General features: G+C 38.6%; 1 protein-coding gene across 4 annotated transcripts in view; it reads left to right on the top strand.

Annotated features, from left to right (window-relative positions):
* LOC131937516 (calbindin-32) overlaps positions 1-27713 on the top strand; it is a 188162-nt gene that overhangs the window by 120980 nt on the left and 39469 nt on the right. For all 4 annotated transcript variants that reach the window (XM_059295010.1, XM_059295009.1, XM_059295007.1 and 1 more), the window contains exons 4-5: positions 20581-20670; positions 26809-26895. In XM_059295010.1, coding sequence (XP_059150993.1) covers positions 20581-20670; positions 26809-26895 — 177 coding nt within the window. The remainder of the gene's footprint in view (positions 1-20580; positions 20671-26808; positions 26896-27713) is intronic.

The raw sequence follows: 27713 nt of genomic DNA, 5'->3' as shown, positions 1-27713 counted from the left end.
TTTACTAAAACTTTATTTATATAATTTAATCTACATCTGAAACGGAAGATTTTGTAAAGTTCGTCAAACTTCTGAATATTTAAAAACTGTGTAAGCTCTAGATTTACTAGTATTTCCTTTAAATATTTTTGGAAGTATTAGATTTTACCAAGATTAGGTAATGTAGTGTACGCTTTTATTCTACTGTTGTGTTAAAATTTATAGTTTGCGCTAATGTTTAACTCGAGTGTATGGAATTAGTTAACGTGTGATATTGAGTGTTAGTCGTGGTTACTTTCTTCCGTTTATCGCTTCCGTTAACTTTTATTATTTATCGGAAATACGAAGCCACATTTTAACAAACAAAACATCGAAATTCTAAATCTGATTAGTATATTTGTGTTATCATATTCAGAGACTGTTAGAAATTTAGTAAATAAATCATATCATATACAATAATAAGTTAATAGAATTTAACACAAGCTTTTAAACATAAACAAAAATAACCAAAATAAATGTTTGATATATTTTTCAATACAACGTATGCTTCTCTACAAGTTTTTATTAACTTTCCTTCTCTGTCAGTCTGTGCTGGTGTCTCTCTTACTGTCGTCGGAGATCGAAACTGGCGAATAAGATCGAAATGTTTCGAATAAGATTATATATTGCTTGATTATAATGATAGCCCAGAGAAAATATCAAATGGACGTGATTTTTCTGTATATTTTGATGATTGTAGTTTCAGTACTAGACGATGGTAATTCTTTCACTTTTTAATGACGGCGATTGTTTTATTAAATATATATGATAGTTGGTGTATTATTTGTTGATGATTAAATACAGTAGGATAAATTAATAACATCTTCATCTATATGTATTCAAAAGCTGTAGCCCACTACAGTATGGGAGGCAATGGGAGATAATGGTTGACAATGGGAAACAATGGGATACGATGGGAGACAACTGGAGACAATAGGAGACAATGCAAGAGAACGGGAGACAAAGCGATTTGAAGGGATACAATGGGAGACAATAGAATACGATGGAAAATAATGGGAGACAATGCGATCAACATTATGTTTTGAGAACATAATAATCCTGGAAAAGAGACGAAATCAGAATAGAAAAAAAATATTTCAAAGAAATTGAATTTTGACCGCTCCGTTATATGAAGGCGCGCAATAAAGCACGTAGGTAGCCGGAAATATTGTCAGTCTTTTACGCTAAAGCTTTGATAACTGCTTGGATTGGTCGATGTGGATCAAAGAATAAATTAGCTTTAAACTTAGTCTTAGTCGGTTTAAAAAGGCATTAAGTGAAAATTAATTGCAAAAGAATTTGGAAATATAATTTTCTTTTTTTATGAACGATATTTAGGCCCGATAAACGGCTCTCACACCCCCTCTCCCCAATGGGGCCAGATTTATACAAAATGGAATAGTTATCTTCATAGTTGTTTTTTTTTCTGTGCAACACTTTGCCGAAAATTGTCTGGCTATTCGTTCTTGTGTGTCGTATTTCTGTTTTCGAATTCGTAAACTTTAAAAATTTACTTTATAAACCATAGGAAAGAAAGTTGTATTCAGTGATTTGTATGTTGCTAGAACTCGCTTCTGAACCAAATGTGACTATCCAAATGTCATTGAACTAAGTTTATAGTGCTTAATTTCAGCAACTGGCGTCGTTTATGTGACATTAGTAGTACATTTTAGTTAGGCCTAATCTATGTTTATGATGCGTTAGAATCGGGTTGCAAATCTATATAACACGTACAGGTAGACATCCAGATTAAGCTTCCATTTATACATTAGAGAAAAAAGTGTACTTCTTGTGTGTTATGTTATAATTTTAATTTTGAGCGTACAAAATGTCATTGTAATGAGATGTTTAAACACATAGACACCGCAATATTGATGATTGTGACAGCAATATCACTATAATATTGTTTTAAATCACAACATGCTATCTTAGGGTGAAATAATTATTCAAATTATAGGGCGCAGTTTATATTTTCCCAATTCGCATGCTATTTTGCTGTCCTGCCTAAATGTTCAGCTCTAACACAAAAGTCCGTAAACTGGCCTCTTAATAATCTAGGATTTTAAGTCTTTCCCCACTTCCACCTAGCTACAAGCTTTGCTTCGCTCTACAACCACTCACTGAGACCACAATGGAATAAAAACGAACCTGAAACTTTCCCCGATAGCTACGTTTTTGGAGCTACAGAATTCAGACTTTTCAATATTGCTTTAAGAACTATAATTGTGTTTCTATAAACGAACTACACTTTTTTATTTTTTGACCTTTCTTTCTGAGCATAACATCTCCAGTAGCATTTTTCTAAACTTGCTGTTGAATGCAACATAAATAAAAAAGTTGCAGGTACTGTTGATGTAGTGCATGTATCTGAAGGCGATTACAAAGGAAAAGAATTGTAGATATTTCTCTAAATCTGTGTATACAAATGAATAAAACCAGTTAGAGAACCCGATTGCTTTAATCATAGAGAACAGAACACAGACAGCCAGAAGTGTCCGGGTCATACGTGAGGAAGATTTCTTGGGTTTTGTTGATGAGTTTTGCATTTGTTGACGCTTGCGGCTTGCCATACTTACTTTTATGGCAATAAGAGCAGAGCCTGTCACGACTAAACCTAATGGAAGAATCGCTGCTACGGGTGTGGTTAATGCTGAGGATAAAATTTGATAAATATCAGCATCCTTGAAACTGAATCCAATGTAATAAAGGTTAGGTGCAAACACACCAAATGTGTAAAATGTAATTACGTAAGTTGTGATTGTGAACCAGAAGATTGAAATCAACGTGACGGCCAGCCATGTTCTAGTGGGCGTGACTAGAGTCTTGAAGTGCAGGGGAAAGTACACTGCCAACAGTCGCTCACATGTGATTAAAGTACAAATAGCTGCACTCATAACTATGCCGTATTCAGTACACAATTGAAATATAATACATAGAACATACAGCACAAACGATGTTTCTTGTGGATAATACCAGAAGTCGTGCCCTTCTGGAAGTCGTGAAGGGTAAAATCTGGTTAGGTTCCCAACATTGACAGCCCCTAGCAGTACAAAAATGTCGGCTATACCAAGACAAAACAGAAGGATATTGGAGGACTTGCCCAGACCTGACCTGTAGATGATGACAAGGCTCAACGTGTTTCCAACAATTCCCAGGACGCCAGTAATCGGGTCAACTATAGCTGTCATGTACCATTGCAATTTATTTCTAATTCGAATTACACGCAAAATGTATTCATACTGACTCTCGGACATTTCAGCTAAAGCCTTGGTAGTTTTCGTTACGTTACTGTAGCCCGGTAGCTCTGTGACATTCTCCTGTCTAATAGCCGTTAGGGTCTCAGTGATGTTGTCACAATCAAATTCTTCATTTTGGTACAGTGATCCAGGTGTCGCTTGACACAGAGACGTGTAGATCACATCGCTTATACTCGTGTTTTGAATGGGCGCAGCATGGATCCGAACACAAATTACGAAACAACACAGTAGAAAATATACTGCCATGGGTGAATGTTGATGTAAAATCACAATATATTCATAAACACGTTGGTTTGTCTGTTACTGCTGTAGAGTCAAGTGGCCAGGTTGTTGATAAATCTAGAAGTGTACAGCGTTGTACAAAGGCAATGACCAACTTGTCAGTGTAAAGTTAGTCAAAGCTACCTCAACAATTTACTACTCGACAATAAAACATCTACTGGAACCTCGTCACTTTTATACATTTTCTTAAACTCTTTATCAATCTAGCAAACACTATCAACTCAAAATAAGAGGATGTTGTAATTTTTGGGTGATAGATTTTAGTTAGGAAAATGGATCAAACAAAATGGCAAATTAATGCATTTCCCAAAACGTTGGAAGACTTGAATTTCCAAATGAATAATTTATTCAATATACAAAAAAAAAAGGTAATAGATTATAATTCTATGTTTAGAAACTTAAAACTTTCAAATGGCACTGTAAAGAATGGTTTAGATTAAGACATTACAAAATTAAAGTCTCAGCTTGTGTCCCCAAAAACTGTATCTACCATTTAGAGTTGAGTATTTACTCAAACCTTCGGAAAATCGACACGGAGCCCTAGAAAATTGTTTTGTACTTTTCATCAAACACTTTTAAGCACATTATCCGAATGACTAAATTCTCCAAATTTAACTCTTATTTTTCTTACGTTCCAACTTTCTGTAGGGAAATTTAGTTTGACATTTGAAGGAAAACAACTTTCGTCTTTAGTCAAAATAATAGACAGTACTACGTCAGAGGGAGATTGGCTTTGAATCCAATACGCTTTGGTTCAAAACAATTAGGTTCAAAGTGAGTCATACATTTCGTGTTGATATTTGAGTGGTATCTATCGCTATGATTCATAAAGTGGCAGATGACGACACTAGGTAAATCAACATGTTCTTTGTGTCAAAGGGAGTCTCTGGTGTACATAAAGTTGTAATTGTTTAATGGATCACTGACTTGATAAAGTCTTGTAGAACAAAGCCACTGTATCCTCGCTTCGATCACATTAATTCCTAGATAGGATGACATAGACCGGCGACAGGCACATATGTCGCACTTAATAAACTTGGTGCTTGTTGTTTAGGAGTGGTGATGCTGTAGATGAGCTGCTGCGACATTCGATGACAACCTTACCGCCCTTAGAGCCGTAGACTGATTCAAATTTAGATTCAGAACTAAAATATGTAAGCGCTTTTCTTTTACTAAAGCTTGCTTTATGGAATTGAATCTACACCAGAAACATGAAGATTTTGTAAAGTTCGTCATACTTGTAAGCTCTAGATTTACTAGTATTTTCTTGAAATGTTTTTGGAAGTTTTACGTCATAAAAAGATTATGTAATGTAGAGTATGGTTTTATTCTATAGTTGGGTTTTAATTTATAGTTTGCGCTAATGTTTAACACGAGTGTATGGAGTTGGATAACGTGTGATATGGAATGTTACGCGTAGATACTTTCTTCCTTTTATCGCCTCAGTTAAAAGTTATTTTGTATCCGAAATACGAAGCTACCGTTTAATATACAAAACATCTTAATTCTAAAACTGATTAATACATATGCGTCATCATATTCAGAGACGGAGATAATGTCGGTAAATAAATCATTTCATATACATTTAGATAAAATCGAATAAATGAATGTAGCTTAACACAAGCTTTCAAAAATGATCTAAAAGAATCAAAATATTATATATAATATATATTATATATATATTATATATAATATATATTATTTATATATTTTCCAATACAGCGTATACTTTTCTACAAGCTTTTATTTAACTTTCTTCGTATGTCTGACTGTCGTGCTTCTGTTTCTCTTTCTGTGGTGGTAGATCGAAACTGGCGAGCAAAACTTCGTGCACTTCTAACTGACCTATTCCTTTTGAAAACTTGGCTCGTGGATTAAGACACGCTTCCAATGCAATCTGACATCAAATTTTATTTATTTAGTTGACTAATTAATTTTTTTTTTACTTTCTTATCTTGATGACATATTTATAATAAGACTGAATGTGAACCTCTACTCTTTAAGCTATACTGGAAATTTACGAAAGACTGTATTTTCGGTCAGTATGACTGGAATATTTCTCCCAATTCAACCTGTTGTTTCAAATATTGTTTATAATTCTCCAACTCCCTTCTAACAAGTTGGTTCATGTATATTAGTTTCTAGCGTTGTCGTGTAGGTAATTGATAAAGTATCAGTCACCAACTACAGCCCTCCAGAGTTCTCTGTCCTGCTGAAGTATGGGCTGCCAACTACAGCTCTCCAGAGTTCTCTGTCCTGCTATAGTATGGGCCACCAACTCCAGCTCTCTAGAGTTCTCTGTCCTGCTGGAGTATGGGCCACCAACTACAGCTCTACAGAGTTCTCTGTCCTGCTATAGTATGGGCCACCAACTCCAGCTCTCTAGAGTTCTCTGTCCTGCTGGAGTATGGGCCACCAACTACAGCTCTCTAGAGTTCTCTGTCCTGCTATAGTATGGGCCACCAACTCCAGCTCTCTAGAGTTCTCTGTCCTGCTGGAGTATGGGCCACCAACTACAGCTCTCTAGAGTTCTCTGTCCTGCTGGAGTATGGGCCACCAACTACAGCTCTCCAGAGTTCTCTGTCCTGTTGGAGTATGGGCCACCAACTCCAGCTCTCCAGTTCTCTGTCCTGTTGGAGTATGGGTCACCAACTACAGCTCTCCAGAGTTCTCTGTCTAGCTGGTGTATGGGCCACCAACTACAGCTCTCCAGAGTTCTCTGTCCTGCTGGAGTATGGGCCACCAACTACAGCTCTCCAGTTCTCTGTCCTGTTGGAGTATGGGCCACCAACTACAGCTCTCCAGAGTTCTCTGTCCTGTTGGAGTATGGGCCACCAACTACAGCTCTCCAGTTCTCTGTCCTGTTGGAGTATGGGCCACCAACTACAGCTCTCCAGAGTTCTCTGTCCTGTTGGAGTATGGGCCACCAACTACAGCTCTCCAGAGTTCTCTGTCCTGCTGGAGTATGGGCCACCAACTACAGCTCTCTAGAGTTCTCTGTCCTGCTGGAGTATGGGCCACCAACTCCAGCTCTCCAGTTCTCTGTCCTGTTGGAGTATGGGTCACCAACTCCAGCTCTCCAGTTCTCTGTCCTGTTGGAGTATGGGCCACCAACTCCAGCTCTCCAGTTCTCTGTCCTGCTGGAGTATGGGCCACCAACTACAGCTCTCTAGAGTTCTCTGTCCTGCTGGAGTATGGGCCACCAACTACAGCTCTCCAGTTCTCTGTCCTGTTGGAGTATGGGCCACCAACTACATCTCTCCAGAGTTCTCTGTCCTGTTGGAGTATGGGTCACCAACTACAGCTCTCCAGAGTTCTCTGTCTAGCTGGTGTATGGGCCACCAACTACAGCTCTCCAGAGTTCTCTGTCCTGCTGGAGTATGGGCCACCAACTACAGCTCTCCAGTTCTCTGTCCTGTTGGAGTATGGGCCACCAACTACAGCTCTCCAGAGTTCTCTGTCCTGTTGGAGTATGGGCCACCAACTACAGCTCTCCAGTTCTCTGTCCTGTTGGAGTATGGGCCACCAACTACAGCTCTCCAGAGTTCTCTGTCCTGTTGGAGTATGGGCCACCAACTACAGCTCTCCAGAGTTCTCTGTCCTGCTGGAGTATGGGCCACCAACTACAGCTCTCTAGAGTTCTCTGTCCTGCTGGAGTATGGGCTACCAACTCCAGCTCTCCAGTTCTCTGTCCTGTTGGAGTATGGGTCACCAACTCCAGCTCTCCAGTTCTCTGTCCTGTTGGAGTATGGGCCACCAACTCCAGCTCTCCAGTTCTCTGTCCTGCTGGAGTATGGGCCACCAACTACAGCTCTCTAGAGTTCTCTGTCCTGCTGGAGTATGGGCCACCAACTACAGCTCTCCAGTTCTCTGTCCTGTTGGAGTATGGGCCACCAACTACATCTCTCCAGAGTTCTCTGTCCTGCTGGAAGTTTTCTTTAAAATGGTATCATTTGTAATTTTTAAAAATTTTCCTTGTATGTTTGACACAGTACTCTATATAGTCAATGGTTGTCAATCTTGTCTGCGCTCAGTTATAAGAAGAACTCGAAAATCGAACGGAACCATGTTTAGGTTCAGTTATATGTGAAAATGGCAAGTCTAATGGTACACGATCATTCAAACCTTTCCGTTGTGTTTCAGGTTCTGTGCATGTGATGGCATCTACTTTCTAGCATTTCAACTTTTTTTTATTCCATTGTGTAGTATAGAAAATATTCAACACAGACAGAATCTAAGCTTTGCCTCTGTGACCCAACATTTCCAGCAACATTTTTCTGAATTTTTTGTTGAAAGCGACGTAGATGAGAAAGTTGCAGGAGCTGTTGACGTAATGCATATACCTGGTAAATAGCGAGGAGAATAAAGCAACAATAAACAAATACCAGCTGACACGGTAAATCGGCACAAACCAGATGACCGTCCCGATGGACTTGGTGACAGAGAACAGAACACAGACTGCCAGAAGTGTCCTGGTTGTTCGTGAGGAAGATTTCTTGACTTTTGTTGACGAGTTTTGCATTTGTTGACGCTTACGGCTTGCCATACTTACTCTGATTGCTATTAGAATTGATCCAAATACAACAAGAAAAAATGGAATAAAACCTCCAAATGGGGTGGTAACGTACACTTCTATGACTGAGTAAGTGTTGTAGTCAGTTATGCCAAAGATGTAAGATGTAGACGAGTAAGGTGAAAGCTGATACAATGTTGCCAAATAAATGTAAACAGGTAACCAGACGAGGGCAATGACCGTGACGACAACCCATGTTCTGGTGGGGGTGACTAGGGTCTTGAAGTGGAGGGGGAGGTACACGGCCAACACACGCTCTAGTGTGATCAGTGTACACACTGCCGCGCTCATAGCGATACCGTAGTAGTTACAGGTTAAAAATATATTACACACTATATAGATGGCGTTTGACGTCTCGAACGGGTATTCCCATTGGCTAATTCCATCAGGAAGTCGCATAGGGAAATAGCTGACAATATTCCCAATGTTGATGGCACCCATAAGACAAACACAGTCAGCGAGGCCTAAAACAAAGAGCAAGATATTGGAGGACTTGTCCAGGCCTGACCTGTATATGATGATACAGCTCAATGTGTTTCCTACAAGTCCAAGAACTCCCGTTATTGGGTCAGCTATCACTGTCATGTACCACAAGAAATATTTGTATAAGCGCAAGAAGTCCACTTGGTTATCGGAACCTGCGATAGCAGCAGGAAATTCTTGACTGTGGTTCGAGTAATCGTGATGACCCGTGGTAACGACATCGCTTTTCCCCTCAAGTTTAAAAATATCATCGTTGTCATGGTACTCAAATGTTTTGTTTTTAAGCATAGTCCCCGCACTACTTTGATCTGACGAGGTGTGAATCACATCCCTCATTGTGTCATTTTGTAAAGGTGCGGCTCCAATACACATTACCATTTGGACGAGACAACTGACTAGAAACCTATCCAGTATTTGGTGCTGCATGTCTTTTATCGCACCTCGGCTGGTCAATTTGTTCTACCGGTCGGTTACTTCTGTGGTAAGATGATGACGTCAAGCTGTCTAGAATAAAAACCGCTGAGACAGTCAGCAGACCGTTTTATAATACAGTCCCTAATTTATCAACCTTACCCAATCAATAAAGGACGTCAATTATGTCGTTGAGAGAAAATTACTAAAGCAGTTTAATAATCGATCCTTCATTGTGTGAAACGTTTGATCCCTGTAATTTGAAGATAGAGCACTTAAACTGTACACCACGGCGACAAATGCGTAGCCTCTTATTTTGAGTGGAAATATAATTCATTTGACACTTGTTTGACACTTCTAAAATTCTTAAAATGTCAATAATTTAATCGCTACCTTAATATTTCAACCGTTTAATAAATTTCCCAAAAGGTTTTAAAAACAACTTTTTTTCCAGTGGTCCCCAATCCCAGGTCAGGTGACCGAGTTAATTGATTAACGAACGACAGAAGATTACGTCGACAAACACAAAACTAAAGCTACAGAGCCTTACTCAGACGGGCATCATTAGTCCAAATATACTGGATCAATCCTGACATAATGGTTGATGTACACGTCGTCTTTGTCCCTTATGATTGACAGAATTGATCATTTTGAAATTAAATGAAATCTGTATTGTAGGCTAAAGGTTAAAGACATCATCGAACAATTTGCCTGTATACACAATCTTTAAAATTGTTTTTACTCGGCGGCGACCTAACAGCTAAAGATTTGATAATTTGCGTTTCAATACGAGATTGATGTTTCCTTACACAAATCAGCATGGATTTAGTGCAAAGCACTTAAATTTATATAGCTTCATGTATTTCAAATTTGCTTTTGACAAAATTTGTCTAAATCATTAAATACATTATCAGGTTTTGAAAGACTTTTTAAATTTTTTTTTTCAATAATCGTTTTGTTATAAAAATGATGTTCTCCATCTAAGTGCGTTGGACGTAGTACGAGTTAATGAGTCGTTAACAATACGTGATGCAGAGAGAAATGTGTCTTATAGGGTGGAGGACTGGGGGCTACCTGTTAGCAGGGTATGTTGGTAGATTCTAGTAGACAGTAGCGTACGGTGAGATTCAGATGTCAAGATATGTGTTTGTGTTGATGTAAGTGAACAGTTTACTTATTGCAATAAGAAAAATGTACAGAGCGATTATTGCTTTACAATACATCCAACTTCACTATTCAGACGATGGTTAGAACTAAGCTTTACAATATAAAAATTAAACTTAACGATGGTCAGAACTAAGCTATACAACATTCAACTTCACGATAGTTAGAACTAAGCTTTACAATACAGCATTCAACTTCACGATACTTAGAACTAAGCTTTACAATACAGCATTCAACTTCACGATAGCTAGAACTAAGCTTTACAATACAGCATTCAACTTCACGATAGCTAGAACTAAGCTTTACAATACAGCATTCAACTTCACGATACTTAGAACTAAGCTTTACAATACAACATTAAACTTCACGATGGTTTGGACTAAACTTTACAATACAACATTCAACTTCACCATTCAGACTACGGTTAGACCAAATGTCTTGTCAGAATGTCATCAAAATGTTTGACCCATAGCCTTTGACAATGTTTGTCATCCCCACAACTGTCGCCATCTTGTCGTCAGTGTCAATCAGATTACGAGAGTTTCTACTTTCTCTCACATAGAACCCAGATTTTACTTTATTGATTCTAGGCTTTATTCTCTTCAACAGTGAGCTTAGGTTGTAGGTATTCTTGTTTACAAGGAGCTTAGAATATATGTTTAAATATGAGCTTAGTGTTTCGTTGTTTTGTTAAAAGGAGCTTAGAGTTTGTACTCAAGTTACAAGTCGCTTAGAATTATATTCTTGTTACAAGGAGTTTAGAGTTTAAAGACTGGGTTAAAATTATCTTACCGTTAATGCTTCGTTACAAGTTTTCCATATACCATGTAGCACATGTAAGTTTAATTAACAAAACCAAATTAGTATTCTCCTTTAGAGAGTTGGCATCTTTAAAATAATTTTAACTCACACAAAATAAAGAACAAAATGATATAAAACTTGAATAATGTTTGTGACCTACTGAGTGAACAAACTGCTTCAACACTCAGAGTCCTGTTACATTAACCCATATTCTGCTAGCGTCCCACTTATGGGACGCTTGGTAAAAAAATTGCTAAAATTTATTAAATACTAGTTAAAACACAAATTATGTTTCATTGTATTTGAAAATGGCTAAACTATTGAATGTGTGTGTGTTTTGTGAAAAAATTTAATTTAGAAAAATGTTATAGTTCCGGATTTGCAGGACTTGTCAAAATGGCGGAAAAAAGAAAACATGCGCACAGGATAATGCATATCTTCTAAAATATTAACATTTTAAGTGCAAAATACATTTGAAACTTGTAGCAGTACCATATTTCTATCTGATAAAAATTTAAAAATAACATTTTTTTTTTACTACTTCGTTATATCAAGTGTACAACAAGCGTCCCACTTATGGGACGCTAGCAACGAATGGCCCCATGTAGATTGTTACACAAACGTCACATTTATTGGACACTAGCGAGAAACAAAGATGCAAATGTTTATGTTAAATGGTTATTTATGGTGAAACAATTGTTGACTTTGTTAACTGCTGAATTTGGGGTGTTAAGTAGTATGTATAGATATTTAATTATGACCTTGACCTATATTTATGCAGATTGTTACACAAACGTCACATTTATTGGACACTAGCGAGAAACAAAGATGCAAATGTTTATGTTAAACGGTTATTTATGGTGAAACAATTGTTGACTTTGTTAACTGTTGACTTTGGGGTGTTAAGTAGTATTTATAGATATTTAATTATGACCTTGAGCTATATTTTCTTATATATTATTGTATTAGAAAATTGCAAATATTGAAAAAATTAAATTTTATTTTTAAGTTTTCACAATTACACTTACTGAAGTATTTAATACCATTGAATACAAACTAATTTAGTATTGCTGTAAATTTACTAGCGCGTGATATTAAAATTATAACAAACCAGAATAATAACAATGGCCACGATTTAGGTGAAATGATTCAGTCATGGGGGTTGGTTAACTCTCTTCATATAAGAGGGCTTAAGTTACATATAGCAGAAATGTGAATTAGCTGTGTACAGTTGTCATGCCCCAATAATATCCCCCTCCAAACAAAGGTTACCGATACCAGTTTTACTTTGTTAACTTTTTAAGGAGATTCCTGGTGTTAGATTGGGAGCTGTTCGCATAGTGAGGTGTATACATGGATGAGAGCCATGAACACTCAATACAAGCCCCCAGAGACGGATCTGTGCCCTAGAAATAAGATGTCTGATGTCATAATGTACGCCTGTGGGGGGGGGGGGGGGTGGATAGCGAGGGTAACAAAAGAGAAGATGGCTGGATGACATCTGGGACTGGACCTGAACATCTTTTGCAAATTCACTAAGGGCAGAGTTTCTTTCAGGCATCATTTCGGAGGAGGGGGGGGGGGGCTCTGCCCCCAGAAGAAAATGGAATTTATATACAAAACATATTTTTACCAATGTCCACCCTTCCCCTGAAATTTAAGTCCCCACCCCTGAAAATTTCAAGTACGCCCCCCCAAAAAAATCAATTATTTATATTTAATTATATTACAGTTTTGATGAATAATAACAATATTTGTGATCATGTGTGTATAATTAGATGTACTAGTCACAGCTTTACTTATTTCCAAGTGTTGTTCACTTTGATGGATGCTAGATTGAAAGAAAACTAGACTTTTGAAGATAATTTCTGCATTTTAGACCATGGTATGGCTAACCCAATTGATCATTATCAGTATTTTTAGCTGTCCTAAACAATTAAATCATTGGTCTAACAATACAAAATCAGTACACAGCTTAATTTTCGCGTGATTAGCCATATTTCGTGAAAAATGATTTTATTTTTCAATAAATGTACATGGGGCCGTTCGTTGCTAGCGTCCCATTTATGGGACGTTTTTTAAAAAATCGATATTTAAAAAAGTATTGATTTTAAAAAAAATCCATAGTCATTCCTTCATTCAGTGCCCAAAAGCTAAACCATATCAAAAAATTATAAAAATTTGAGACCTTGGGATAATATGGGTTAATGACGTCACATGACGTGTTTGGTCTGGCTGTAAGTGTATGTGTGTATGTCTGGGTCATGGTAATAGGAACATGATGACAGCTTCCCCAGGGATTCTGGTAAAATGTATTACAGATTTTACACATAAAATATACTTGAGTCTCTAATTCAACATAATATGAGCGCCGAAATTGTTTCGTATAATCAGAGTTTCTTCCAGGTATCTCTTCGGCAAGGGGGGGGGGGGGCGAAGAAAGTCTACCACCCCCGAACGAAATGGAATTTATATAGAAAATATATACTTTTAACAGTGTGTGTCGTCCTCCCCCCTGAAAATTTCAAAAGCCGCCCCCCCCCTCCCCCTCTGGAAGAAACACTGTGTATAGTCTACTTGAATTTGTTATCGCATTGTTTGATTACCAATTACTACTAAGCTCTTATTTAAATTAATTATAATACAAACAAGTCAATAAGTTTATAAATATACCCATTTATTGTGATATACGCTGTCTTCATTGCCATGGCAACCAAATTCTTGATATTGGCTCATTTAAATTTGTTTTTGCTAATGATCAGGTCGTTAGAACAGACTAATTTAATTTCGATAACACCGTCAAACATAATGAATTTAATCAATTGTGTGGATCATTCTACTTTCTAGAAAGTCTCTTTTATAAAGCTATACATACAGTATGCTAGGGTGAGGATCTGTTGAAGATTTATAAGCTCCACTAGCCGCAAATGACCAGTTTTTTTTTCTTCCAGATCTTTTTTTCCAGGGTAAAAATATATGTTTTCTATATAAATTCAATTTCGTTCAGGGAAGGGGGGTAGACTTTCCCCTTACCCGAAGAGATGCCTGGAAGAAACTCTGGAAGTGGCGTACTGGTATTCAGCAGCAAGATTTATACCTAAGGATATTGGTCAGACAAGTGCACGTGTTAATCACGTGACTAGACTATATATGGCGCGTGACGGGACGGTTGAAACGACCTCACGTTTGTTTCAAGTACCGTTCTTAGCACCAGGGTGAGCAGGTTTATGACGGAGTTATATGTGGACGTGTGGCTCTGCGCCCGCCCCTACACGATGATGGTAGTGTGGCTCTGTGCCTGCCCCTACACGATGATGGTAGTGTGGCTCTGTGCCCTCCCCTACACAATGATGGTAGTGTGGCTCTGTGCCCTCCCCTACACAATGATGGTAGTGTGGCTCTGTAGTGTGGCTCTGTGCCCGCTCCCACACAATGATGGTAGTGTGGCTCTGTGCCCGCCCCTACACAATGATGGTAGTGTGGCTCTGTGCCCGCCCCTACACGATGATGGTAGTGTGGCTCTGTGCCCGCCCCTACACAATGATGGTAGTGTGGCTCTGTGCCCGCCCCTACACAATGATGGTAGTGTGGCTCTGTGCCCGCCCCTACACGATGATGGTAGTGTGGCTCTGTGCCCGCCCCTACACAATGATGGTAGTGTGGCTCTGTGCCCGCCCCTACACGATGATGGTAGTGTGGCGTGGTGCCCGCCCCTACACGATGGTGGTAGTGTGGCTCTGTGCCCGCCCCTACACGATGGTGGTAGTGTGGCGTGGTGCCCGCCCCCACACGATGATGGTAGTGTGGCTCTGTGCCCGCCCCTACACGATGATGGTAGTGTGGCTCTGTGCCCGCCCCCACACGATGATGATAGTGTGGCTCTGACATACAGGGGCGTCAACCTAGGTGAGAGTGATGGTCGGGGTGGGCCCCAACGAGATTAACAACACGACTACTGTAGTTAGCGGGGTAATGCCTGGGGCACTCAGTTGCTGGGGGATCGATACCCCAGAGATCGAGATTATGATTGATATCGATACTGCCAGTGTCAGTTACAAAAGTTATATTTTAACCGGAATGTTACACTCGATAGTAATAGCGGTCTGTTGTACTGGTCGATCTACATTATTCCCTAACCACAGGAACATACCACATGTGGTGTGTGTTGGAAGCCGGTATGGATCAGATACATAAAACAAAATAACATGGAGTTATTTTTAATTGATCGAATTGAACGAAATCGATGCCATGTTTGTATGGTGAAATATTGATTTGCATTAAAAATGCTTAAACACATGCTAACAACACGAATAAATACAGCATACGTAAATTTCCATATTAAATGAATTAAAAATATTGCCCCTAAAACCAACCATATTTCATAATTTGATTGCCAGGACTTAGAAGTTTAACACGACCTTTGATGCTGGTTGGCTTTTGTTTATGGCTCTACGTGTTCCCTGATGTTTCTAATATTAATGATTGAATCGATTTGGTCTTTGACGTTTAATAAAAACAAAGTTCGATTCCATTCCAAATATTCAATAGTTAGGCTGGATGTCGTTTACTAGCCTGTTGTTAATTTAGAAAATTTGATGTCAGTGTCTTTGATTTTCTGTATTTTGTTGTGTCAGTAGCGATATAGAGAGGTAGTGTGCGACTCCATAATCTCGTGGTAGTTGACATTGGTTGGTTTTTAAACATAAGGTTGGTCTTCAGGAGCATGAGTTCACTTTTGTTAGCGTGTTGTTCATACCTGAACGATACCTGAAACATACCTGAAACATAACTAAAACATACCTGAAACATACCTGAACCATACCTGAAACATACCTGAAATATACCTGAAACATACCTGAAACATACCTTTTATGACGCAGTATATAGTGTGTAACGTTATATCATTCTTAAAATGTCTCACATATTTTGTTGTACGTTAAAATAAATTATTAGTAACACGAAACAATTAAACAGAAACCGACCTATAAAACTAAAGATACGCTTATTTATTTCGAGGTATTAGATCACACTGCTTAAATATTAATGCAATATAATTTGTTTTTCGATTGATTTAAGCTGGAACACTTTTCATCCGTCGTTTGTTAACGTCAAATTAGAAACTAAATTATATTTTTATAGATATAATAATACACTACTATTTAAATAACTATAAAGAAAAGCGTGTGGCACTATATTGTCTATTGGATAACTTTACTAATATTTAGGAAGAGGCACACGCTTACCAAACTTACCAAAACCAACAAAAATGTAATATACAAACAGATAGCTGTACCACTGTCCACCATTATAAAACCACAACACACAACAAATGGTACACAGTATCAAACGGTTCCACGATATTAACGTTTCCCTGCACCCTTAGCTAAGGTCAAACATCAACGAGCAAGCCAAAACCTCCCAAAGTGCAAATATCATCAGTTACGGCCCCTTATTGAAAGAGTTATCCCGTTGCCCCTGTCAAAGGGCTATCATTATTTTCAAGTCAGCAAGTGCTTACATAATGAGAGTCTTATAACAAGACTCATGTAAGCACTAGATAACAATAGAACAAGACCACATTATGTAAGCACATCTATTGGACCACATTTATTGGACCACATCTATTGGACCACATTTATTGGACCACATTTATTGGACCACATTGATCTTTGCGGTGCTAGAGTTGCAGAGTTCTCTGTAAGGCTGAAACGTGGGCAACCAACTACAGCCCTCCAGAGTCCGCCGTCCTTTAATAGAAATCTGTCCATATATATGTCCCTCTATAAGTAACCCTAGAAGAATGGATGCAGTTAAAGATGTTGATAAAACGTGTGTTATGCTTTCAGTGTGCAAATAGTAACTGTTTCTTGTATGATGAGTAAGATTATTGTTTGTCATGAAATGTGGGTTACTCAAACCATGGTCCTCTATCAGGGAAAGAACGAATTATATTGAAGAACCATTTTATAAACTTGCTCGATATGCGAGTACTACCTGCAAGTGTGTGTCGTCTGTAGTTTAGTCTGCTCACATGTCGGTGCACGTGATTACTGTGAGAAAATAGAGCTCACGTCTAAATAACAACATCAAATAAGTCATATACAATTCAATTTCATCTCGCGGATGTAGAAAGTAGCAGAAATATCACATGACAGTCTGCAAGCCAGATTTTAAAAAAAAATTCCTGGCATAAATCTTTAAAAGATCTCAGATTTTAAGCGCTTTATCGATTCGAGGTTAAACCAGAATTTTTTTTTCAAGTTCCGCCCACGAGTTTAGAACTCTTGAAAAGATGTTCTGCTGGCATATTGCCGGCTTGGCTGTCATTGATTTCTTCAAGAAAATTCCGTCTTTTGCAGTATGAGAATTTGTAGTTTGTTTGCTTTCTTAATCGCATTGTATTTAATGAATACAAATATTTTCGAAAAAATATTTTAAAATGACACAATTAGATGCTTTAAAGCAGTGCAAACACAATTAAAATGTGACATCTTAATTGTTATAAAATAGGCTAATTGCTTTAAATTGGGATCTGTGACGTCGACAGCGCCACTTTATGGTGTGTGTGTGTTATAGACCTAACATTATTCAAATTTTGTGTCGATATTTACTTATGTCATTATCCTGGTTTAAAACTGAATTTAAGCCGTGTTATGAAATGTGGTAGCAAGCTAAAAGTGACGGGACTCGATGGTTGAAACTAGACGTTAATAAACTGCAGGGCTGAAGGGATAGGTATACGCTCCGTCTACACATGCACACCATGTTTAGCAATTCACGTTAATCGTCGTTGTTGTAGTGGTAGAGGCTGGTTGATGGTGTGGTAGATGGTAGTTGATGGTATGGTAGATGGTGTGGTAGAGGGTAGTTGATGGTATGGTAGATGGTGTGGTAGAGGGTAGTTGATGGTATGGTAGAGGGTAGTTGATTGTATGGTAGAGGGTAGTTGATTGTATGGTAGAGGGTAGTTGATTGTATGGTAGAGGGTGGCTGATGGTGTGGTAGAGGGTAGTTGATTGTATGGTAGAGGGTGATTGATGGTGTGGTAGAGGGTGGTTAATGGTGTGGTAGAGGGTGGTTGATGGTGTAGTAGAGGGTAGTCGATGGTGTGGTAGAGGGTAGCTTATGGTGCGGTAGAGGGTGGTTGATGGTGCGGTAGAGGCTGGTTGATGGTGTGGTAGAGGGTAGTTGATGGTGTGGTAGAGGGTAGTTGATTGTATGGTAGAGGGTGATTGATGGTGTGGTAGAGGGTGGTTAATGGTGTGGTAGAGGGTGGTTGATGGTGTGGTAGAGGGTAGTCGATGGTGTGGTAGAGGGTAGCTTATGGTGCGGTAGAGGGTGGTTGATGGTGCGGTAGAGGCTGGTTGATGGTGTGGTAGAGGGTAGTTGATGGTGTGGTAGAGGGTGGTTGGTGGTGTGGTAGAAGGTGGTTGATGGTGTGGTACTATTTGGTTCTTAGTGTGGGTAAAGATGGTTGCTAATGTGGTCGTGTTTTATGGTTGATGTGGTATCCTGGCTTTTGTACCAAACACAACATAAACAACCCAAGTTAAAAATATTAACTTATTGAATCGCAGCCAGCGTAAGTTCGATAACCCTGTACAGACTTCCGCTGTTGCCTCCCTGTAATTATTCACTTAAAATAAACAAACCAATCTCAGCTAATTAATTATACACTTACCCCCATGCATGCTTAATTTAAGAGAATTTTTAATACTGCAGAAATGTGCATGATGAGCCATAGATTTATTTTTCATTTATTTAACTGAAATAATTACCACGGCGGTTTTTTTTTTAATTCCATTAATAAATCATTCATTTTTACATTGCAATCGAATATAAATTATAAAAAAAATTAAATTAACAAGAAAAAGTTAATTAATCAAAATCACGTGTATGCCCTAATTTAAGACACTCAACACGCTGTGCACGAGACTTCAAGGAATTATCGCGAACCCCGTAATTAAAAAAAAGCCACACCAGATTTTATTTTTTGACATTGATAAAAGACATCCGTCCATACATTAATGCCAACAACATTGTGATACCAACCCCCTCTTCACTACCCTCCACTTCCTCAATAGTTCAATGTTTACCAACACCCACTGAGAAGAACTCAGTAGTCGGGAAGCCATTAGTGATGCTACTTGAATGTAACTTTATTTTCCCGTTATGGCTACATTAATTAGAGACTTAGAGGGTTGATTCTAAGTTTAGAATCAATGTAGGTACGGGGACGTTAGGGTAGGACTGTAATGGTAGGCACGGGGAGGGGGGGGGGGGAACTAATTGGCGTTTTCAAATTTTGACAGGTTGAGTGAAGGGTCTTTTTTACTTAATTACGAGCCGGACCGCGGCATAACATACGCCGCTATTTAGTTGTTTCTAATTTTCAATAATTCATAATTTGTGAATTCGACAGTACCAACGCTGACACTGAAAATATTTCTTTAAAACACTATAAGTAGCTCGTTAAGGACCATAACCCCCCCCCCTTCCTTCCCTCCCCCCCCCTCCTCCCCCCCCCCCCCCCTACGTTTAAAATCGTTGGCTCTGCTTGTAAACATTTAGAGTGAACACAGCTCACTAAAACCATGTAGGGGTGGGGAGGTAGGGAGAGCGTTTGCAGCTTGTTTTCTAACGGCTCGAAGAAGAGAATTATATATATAGATTATTCTGGGTTAGTTTGATCTAGACTAATTAAGGTTTTACAAAATTGAAATCTGGGTCAAAACATGACTTTAAGTAGATGGTAGGTGATTTTTTGTTGGGGTATTCAGTAGGGTACCTATGGTGTCTGTGTAAGGTGGTTCATTGGTGGGGAAGGGGTGTCCTCATTTTATTTTATTATATGTAATCGATGAAATGTGGTGTACATAATGGGCACAAACTTAGTCTTATGATTGAAACAGTAAGAATCAGTACTTTTGTATACTGGTGACTAGGGTATGATTTTCCCTAAATTGGGGGATAGTTTTCTTTACGTACAAAATACGTTTTCTAATTTGAATTAACAGCTTCGCTTTATTAACCAACTGGTTTTACAAGGATGTAACAGTTGTACACGTATGTTTTAACAGTTGTACACGTATGTTTTAACAGTTGTACACGTATGTTTTAACAGTTGTACACGTATGTTTTAACAGTTGTACACGTATGTTTTAACAGTTGTACACGTATGTTTTCACACTCATTTAGTCACATGAACCGTTAGATGACATCGGTTTTACAGATGTTATATGTGTACATGACAGCTGTACTAACATTTTGTGTACATCACAGCTGTGCTAACATTTGTGTACATGATAGCTGTACTAACATTTGTGTACATGACAGCTGTGCTAACATTTTGTGTACATCACAGCTGTGCTAACATTTGTGTACATGATAGCTGTACTAACATTTGTGTACATAACAGCTGTGCTAACATTTGTGTACATGATAGCTGTGCTAACATTTGTGTACATAACAGCTGTACTAACATGTGTGTACATGACAGTTGTGCTAACATTTTGTGTACATCACAGCTGTGCTAACATTTTGTGTACATGACAGATGTACTAACATTTTGTTCTGGTTCTATCTTGACAGGTCGTCTCGCAGGCGGCACTCAAAGAGGCCAAGGCGTCGATACTCAGTGCCTTTGACGAGAACAAGGATGGCAAGATCGACATTGCTGAGGTACGTTCAGGGGCTCTACCGTGTAGATGGGTTTGAGGTACGTTCAGGGGCTTTACCATGTATAGATGGGTTTGAGGTACATTCAGGGGCTTAACTATGTGGAGCTATGACTGAGGTACGTTCAGAGGCTTTACCGTGTGTAGATGGGTTTGAGGTGCATTCAGGGGCTTAACTATGTGGATCTATGACTGAGATACGTTCAGGGACTTTACCATGTGTAGATTGGTTTGGGGTACATTCAGGGTCTCTACCATTGGAAGATGAGTTTGAGGTACATTTAGGTGCTTAACTATGTGAAACTTGTTTTAGGTACATTCAGGGGCTTTACGTGTGTACATGGGTTTGAGGTACGTTCAGGGGCTTTACCGTGTGAAACTAGGTTTGATGTGCATTCAGGGGCTTAAATATGTGTAGCTGTGTTTGGGGTTTAAATGTATGAGTATCTATGTTTTTACGTGAATACTTGGATGTTGAGAAGTACACAAGCGTTGGGAAATGACTTTAAATATCTGGATGTTGAATGGTACACACACGTTGGAAAATCACTTTAAAAACTTGAATGTTGTGTTGTACACAAACGCTGGGAAAGGATTTAAAAACAAAACTCAACAGTTGAACAAACGAAGGCAGAAATCTCTTGAAATAAGCGGAGAAAAAAATCAATTGAAAATGTCGGTTAACTATTAGTCCTCATAGAGCAAGACATTGTATTTCTGTAGTAACGACAAAGCTATTTAGTTTAAGGGTTCAGTTACAAAGGCTTACAATTGAAACAAACATTAACAATGTAGCAGTAGTGGTTTTCATGCATTATAAAACATCACATATGAGATACACGCGTCTAATTTATACAGCGGAGTGAGCAGTGGCATCATGGAAAATATATTTTAAAAAGTGGAAAAGGCCGAATTATTGCAAACAGCATCTTGTAGCTACAGTAAAATGGACCTAGTGCGATGAAATAAGCGACATCATGACGTGGTAGTTGAATCTCCTCTCGATGACTTAAACTCTTGAGTCAGCCAAAGTAGCGTCAATTACATGCAGGCTGCTACACTTTCTGACTCTGATTAGGCGTCATGACTCCTGCTGCTAAAGACGATACCTTCTGTCGGTGACTCACTATAAATAATCCCTGTGGACATAACTTATTCTAACATATTTATCTGACAAGACGAATTTCTTTTTTTAAAAAAATATTGGGATTGTAAATTTAAAAAAAAAAAATTCTGACAGCCGATAAAGCTGGAAAAGGAATTTTTTTTTTTAAAAAGTCTGCCTACACTCAGCGTCCGTATCGCCTTTTGCACCATCCAACGAGTGCCACGTATCCACATCACGTGATCGCGGGATTCATCACGTGGTTCAAAAGCCAGCCAACTGATCGATTCCACGTACAAGCCAAGTCTCAGATCTCTATTCGTTTTCTACGATATTTTTTTAACGTAGGCTTATACTACAGATCAGAACGTACACTGTTGTATGGGGCTTGGAATATTTGCCTGACTTTTTTTGTCTGGTTGATAGAGTAACATAATCAACACATATGGAGGAGAGCAATTATTACAGAGGACGAAACGAATAAAACACTTAGGCATTTCGGATAAATAATTGTTTTTATGGTTGACAATCGGTTGATTTAAAAGTTAGTTATTTGTGTGCATTTAGCGTCAAAGCTAACACTACATTATACAAATAGCGTCACAACATCACATACAGAACTTCAGATCACCATACAGCTTGCGTTACAACAGCTTCACTAACTTGAGAACAGACTGATTTTAAGCTAAGAACATATGACATATGACATATTGACATATTGCTCGGTCTAAGAACATACTCTCTAGATATATTGCTCAGCCCAAGAACATACTGTCTACACATATGACATATTGCTCAGCCTAAGAACATAGTGCCTAGACATATTGCTCAGCCTAAGAACATACTGTCTAGACTTATGCCACTTTGTTGAGCCTATTTTTGAACATCACGACATCTTACATCACTAATGAGCACCTTGAAGAATTTGAAAACATAATTTCTCATTCTATCAAACCACGCAGATCATCTTTCTTTCTAACGGTGTTAATTTTCCTAATTAACATGGTTATTCATCATCACTAATCATCCAGACATTAAAATAATTTAAATGTAACCACGAAACTCTATCCGAGGGCCTGAAGTGTCGGAACGTCGTGTTCGTCAAGTTACACTGTTTAGAAATGTCAGATTCGTGTTTACAGAGAAGATGGCGACTAACTGTTGAATTCACCTAATTTTTTAACTAGACGGGATAAAAAACTTAAACCTAACTAGTGGGTTTTGTTTTGTTAAACTTTGACCAGAGCAGTGACCGATGTAAGTTGGTCTACAGTCGCCAGCACATATAGGGCAAATTATTTTAAATATCAATGGATCACGGGATATGTTGTGATTTGATACAGAGTTTAAGCGAATACAAGTTTGTATCAAATATAAAGTTGTGTATCTTGAGAGTCACTTATGGTTGAAGTTTTTCCGTACATGTTATTTAATCTGTGAATCTCGATACCGAAATAAAACAAAATATTAGGAAGGAAATATTAAATCATACAATATCCACCTAACTAAAATTAAAATTAAGCAAAGAAACAAATTAACATACAAAAAACAGAATTTACGGAAGAAAACGTTTACCGTCATGTCGTGACTTTCTTAAACGTCATCATGCGCGTGTTCTTGTATCAGTGTGAGTACATTCACGTGCATGTAATTGTCTATTTTAACGACCTTTACGCTGTATTGATTCCTGAGGAAATAGTTCCCATCTTCACACAGTTAACCAGCGTAATTAGTTGAATGTTAATTTCATTGAAAACATGTTGGGCAAGTGACGGCCATTAATTATTATCACGTGATATTTGGCCATGACGCGCGGCTGGTGAGCAGAGACTCGTGACACGGGGGTGTTTGAACTGGTGAGTTGTCAACAGGAAAAGTGAATTATGTGCGTGCATGACAGAGTGAGTAGTCAACAGGAGAATCTGAATTTTATGGGTGCTTGTCACTGAGATAAGAGTGGGCGTGTTGTGCACTGCTCATTCGATAAAAAACAAGGTGCTGGTCGGTGTAAGAGTTGCACATTGATATGTAAGTGTAATTGTTTTGATGTAACAGATGCACATGTATATGTAACTGTTAAGGTTGTGGTGTAGCAGTTACACATTGATATGTAACTGTATGTCGGGTATGAGAGAGTTTTGTGGATCTGACTTTTTTTACGGTGTGACGATGTGGATATAAGGTAAGAGAGGTGTAACCCCACACTTTTTATCATCTTCTTTCCCGTTTCGCGTCCACATCACATGGAGCAGATGAAGTAGAGTTCATCTGTTTCAGTGACCTCTACATATGAGGGATAGTGTGGTCAGCACTATGCCCAGCCACCTTTGTTTCCTTACCACTAGTCTGGTACCCATCAAAGCATTTTTGCCATCTTAAAACGTAGGCTGTATATTTTAAAAACTGAATTTTTAATTTTTTGAATGTTTAGACACTTTTTTGAGAATATAAACATTTCTCACTCAACTCCGTACATATTATACAAAGAAATCAGTTTGAAAGTTATGAACATAGCTAAGTGTGGGGAGAAGGGGTTCAGAACGATATAGATGGAAGTCCTTTTACAAGAGGGGGGGGGGGGAGTGTAACTTTTTGTGTTGATCTTTGATGATTCGGCAGGATGAGAGGGGGTTGGTTCAAAATGTCGACCAAATGTGTGACGACATTAATTCTCTTAAGTCTCTTATTCCTGGCACTGTACCTGATAATGCCAGACTACCAACAACAGAACACACGGCTATGTATGGTAGAGTCGGACACTGGTCAAAAGAACTCGCAGAAAAGATGAATAAAGGCAGTGCATTATTAAAAATATGGCCTAATTATCTATCCCCAGCTGACACCAATCAATCAATAAAAAGTATTTTACTTCCTCTTCACGCCCTCCCCCACACACCCACACACCCGCACACTACTGGGCAGCAGTCAAAAGGTACTTGACACGGTGTCTGCCCTCTCTTTGTATTACCGCCCCTGTGGGTCATTGGTTGTCCAGTGTAAATTTGATGAGTCCATTGTAACACGGGCTCTCGTCCTTTGTCACGCACGCTCTGTACCATTGTTACAGGGGCGCAGTCTATTGTTACACAGGCTGATGTCCCTTGTTACAGTGGCGTGCCTATTGTTACATTAATACGGGTGCTAGTCGATGAAGAAGACACTATTATTTTTACGGCTGTCTCATTTATTTTGATATTGTCAGTATATCGCCAACTAATTAGCGTAGATCTACTTTGTTATAATATAATCAATTTTTTTTAAACTTCTGATTTGTAGTTGTATTTATGTGTTTGTCTGTGTCACGTACCATACAGGTCTGTACATCGCGAAATGTGTAAGTCTACGTATTAAAACAAATGTGTAAGTGTAAGTGTGAAAAGTATGCCTACATATAGAATCTACAGTCGCCGTTATAAAGCAGGCAACGCTAGTGATACACAACATTTGCGTTAAATATTAATTTTAGATCAGTGTACATTCGACACTAACACATTTTTCTACTAACAACTAGACGGACTCTGTTGTTGATGTAATGGGCTCTCACTAATAGTCTACTCCCGTTTTGTTGAAAGAGTGGGGTGGGGTTGATAAGGGATAGCCTAAAGAATGAGAAAATGTAGTATATTCACGAAGCCTACTGGATTTGTAATAATAAAAATTGATGTATACTACATTGTCATCATCATCATCATCACTCCTTTGTGGCTACATTGTACGACTTGTTTAATGCGGTTGAGTAAAAACATAGAAGCGTAAGCCGTACTCATAGTTGACTCGTTTTCTTCGTTAATTTTTACAGTCACAACAAAACGCAAGTAAAATGTTTCAAAATATATCCAAAAAAAGGCAACTCAAGTACATAATATAAAAGGTTGACTCTTTGTCTGCAGACATTTTATTCTGTCACTCCTAATGAGTATAGAGAATTCATGTATTTAGAAAATAATTTCAACGGCCACTGAAACCTGCCAGTAAAATAAAAACACGACAGCATCGATTGTCAACTTTAAGTACCTAATTAGTGCACTCTAGATCTTGGCGAGGTATTCGACGTGGCAACATAACTCGTCCCAGCCATTGTTTTCTTTAAATTACGAAACTTAATTACCATTTGCCAATCAACGTTCGTCTGGCGCCATCGCAAGACACAGACTTGAAAAGGGCGATAATTGTGTGGACAAAATGAAACAAATTCCACGGCACGGCCGGCTAAAATTGATTTGTATTGATGAGTTCACTCAACAGATCAGGAGTTTTTTCCCTTGACTACTATTCTGCTGCCAAAGGGACATCACTCTAAATGAGAACAACAAAAAACCATTTACAAAATTAACCCGACCATCGAAGATGTGTCTGGAGTAGCCGCCCTTTGCAATGATGACATCTATTTTGCAATGAGGAGGAAAAAAATCCATTTAAAAAACAGATACTCAGCGATCAATTGTAATGGTTTTAATTTGATAACGACAAACGAAAGACGGCGTTTTTTTTTAGATGTGCAACGTAGAACAGTAATTGTTTGCCGTCTCGCATGGGTGATTAGTGGGGAGGGTATGTCATGCTTGGTGGCATTTTGAAATATGCTCCTGTTATACTTGTCCTGCAATACATCACATTATGCCAGATCAGCAAATTTACTTAAAACACACATACACATACCGAGCGGTAGAATTATATTCAAATTTAAAAACTCAGAATATTGATCTACTGGATCGAGTTAAATGTTATAAAAACTTAAAATAGATTTTTTTTCAAATTAGCAAAATAAGCAGGCGACTCATAGCATATATGCTATTATTGCCTTTAATTAAAATGGTACACGCATCGTTACTAATAAGCGTTGCTGACATTATATGGTAGTCATCATCTATCCAGTCTCCAGCTAACCTGGTTATAAAACTCTACTCCACCTGTCATGTTAAAATGCCAAAACTCTACTCCACCTACCCGGCTCATGTAATACAACTCTACTCCACCTACCCGGCTCATGTAATACAACTCTACTCCACCTACCCCACCCCCGTTGTGTTCCCCCAGCTCGCCCAGCTGTTGCCGATGGAGGAAAATTTTCTGCTGCTGTTTCGTCGAGAACATCCGCTGGAGTCCAGTGTGGAGTTCATGAAGGTGGGTCAAAGGTCATCATAGAACACTGGGTCATAGGTCTTTATAGCACTTTGGTTGATAGGTCACTATAGTACGTTGATTCATAGGTCACTATAGCACCCTGGGTCAAAGGTTACCATAGAACCCTGGTTCATAGGTCACTATAGTACGTTGGTTTATAGGTCACTATGAGTCAAAGATCACTATAGCGAGCTGGATCATAGGTGACTATAGCACTTTGGTTTATAGGTCACTCTAGCACCCTGGGTAAAAGGTCACTATAAAATGATGGGTCAAAGGTCACCATAGCACGCTGGTTCACTATAACAGAGTTGTTCGTATGTCATTATAGTACGGTGGGTCGTACGTTACTATTAAAAGATGGGTCTTAGGTCACTATAGCACGACTTGTCATGCTGGGTCGTAGGTCGCCATAGCTCTGGGGGTCATGGGTCATTTTAAAAAAGGTAGTGATAAACATAGCTCAGTCTAACATGTATAATCGTAGTACATGTCATCCAGATGGCTCATATGTCACTTCAACACGGTGTGTCATTGGTAAATCTGACTGGGTGGGTCAAATGTCACTCTGACAGGGCGGGTCATAGTCTATGTCCAAATGTAGGTCACATGTATTTTTAGATCACGGACATACTGTAGTGGGTACTGGATCAACAATATCCCGTTATTCACGACCAGGTAGATCTTGGTAATCTGTTTCTATTTTTTTAAGACATCATCACGTGATACATCTAATCCGGGTTTAATCTTTATCCTCGGCACCCTGGGTATGCTCGAGATGAGGTAGATTTGAATGTTTTAAATTTAACACGACACAC

Source organism: Physella acuta, unplaced genomic scaffold, assembly GCF_028476545.2.
Source record: "Physella acuta isolate Inbredline_101_S28 unplaced genomic scaffold, ASM2847654v3 ptg000212l, whole genome shotgun sequence".
NCBI classification, from domain to species: domain Eukaryota; kingdom Metazoa; phylum Mollusca; class Gastropoda; family Physidae; genus Physella; species Physella acuta.
This window is presented reverse-complemented; position numbering and strand designations above follow the sequence as displayed.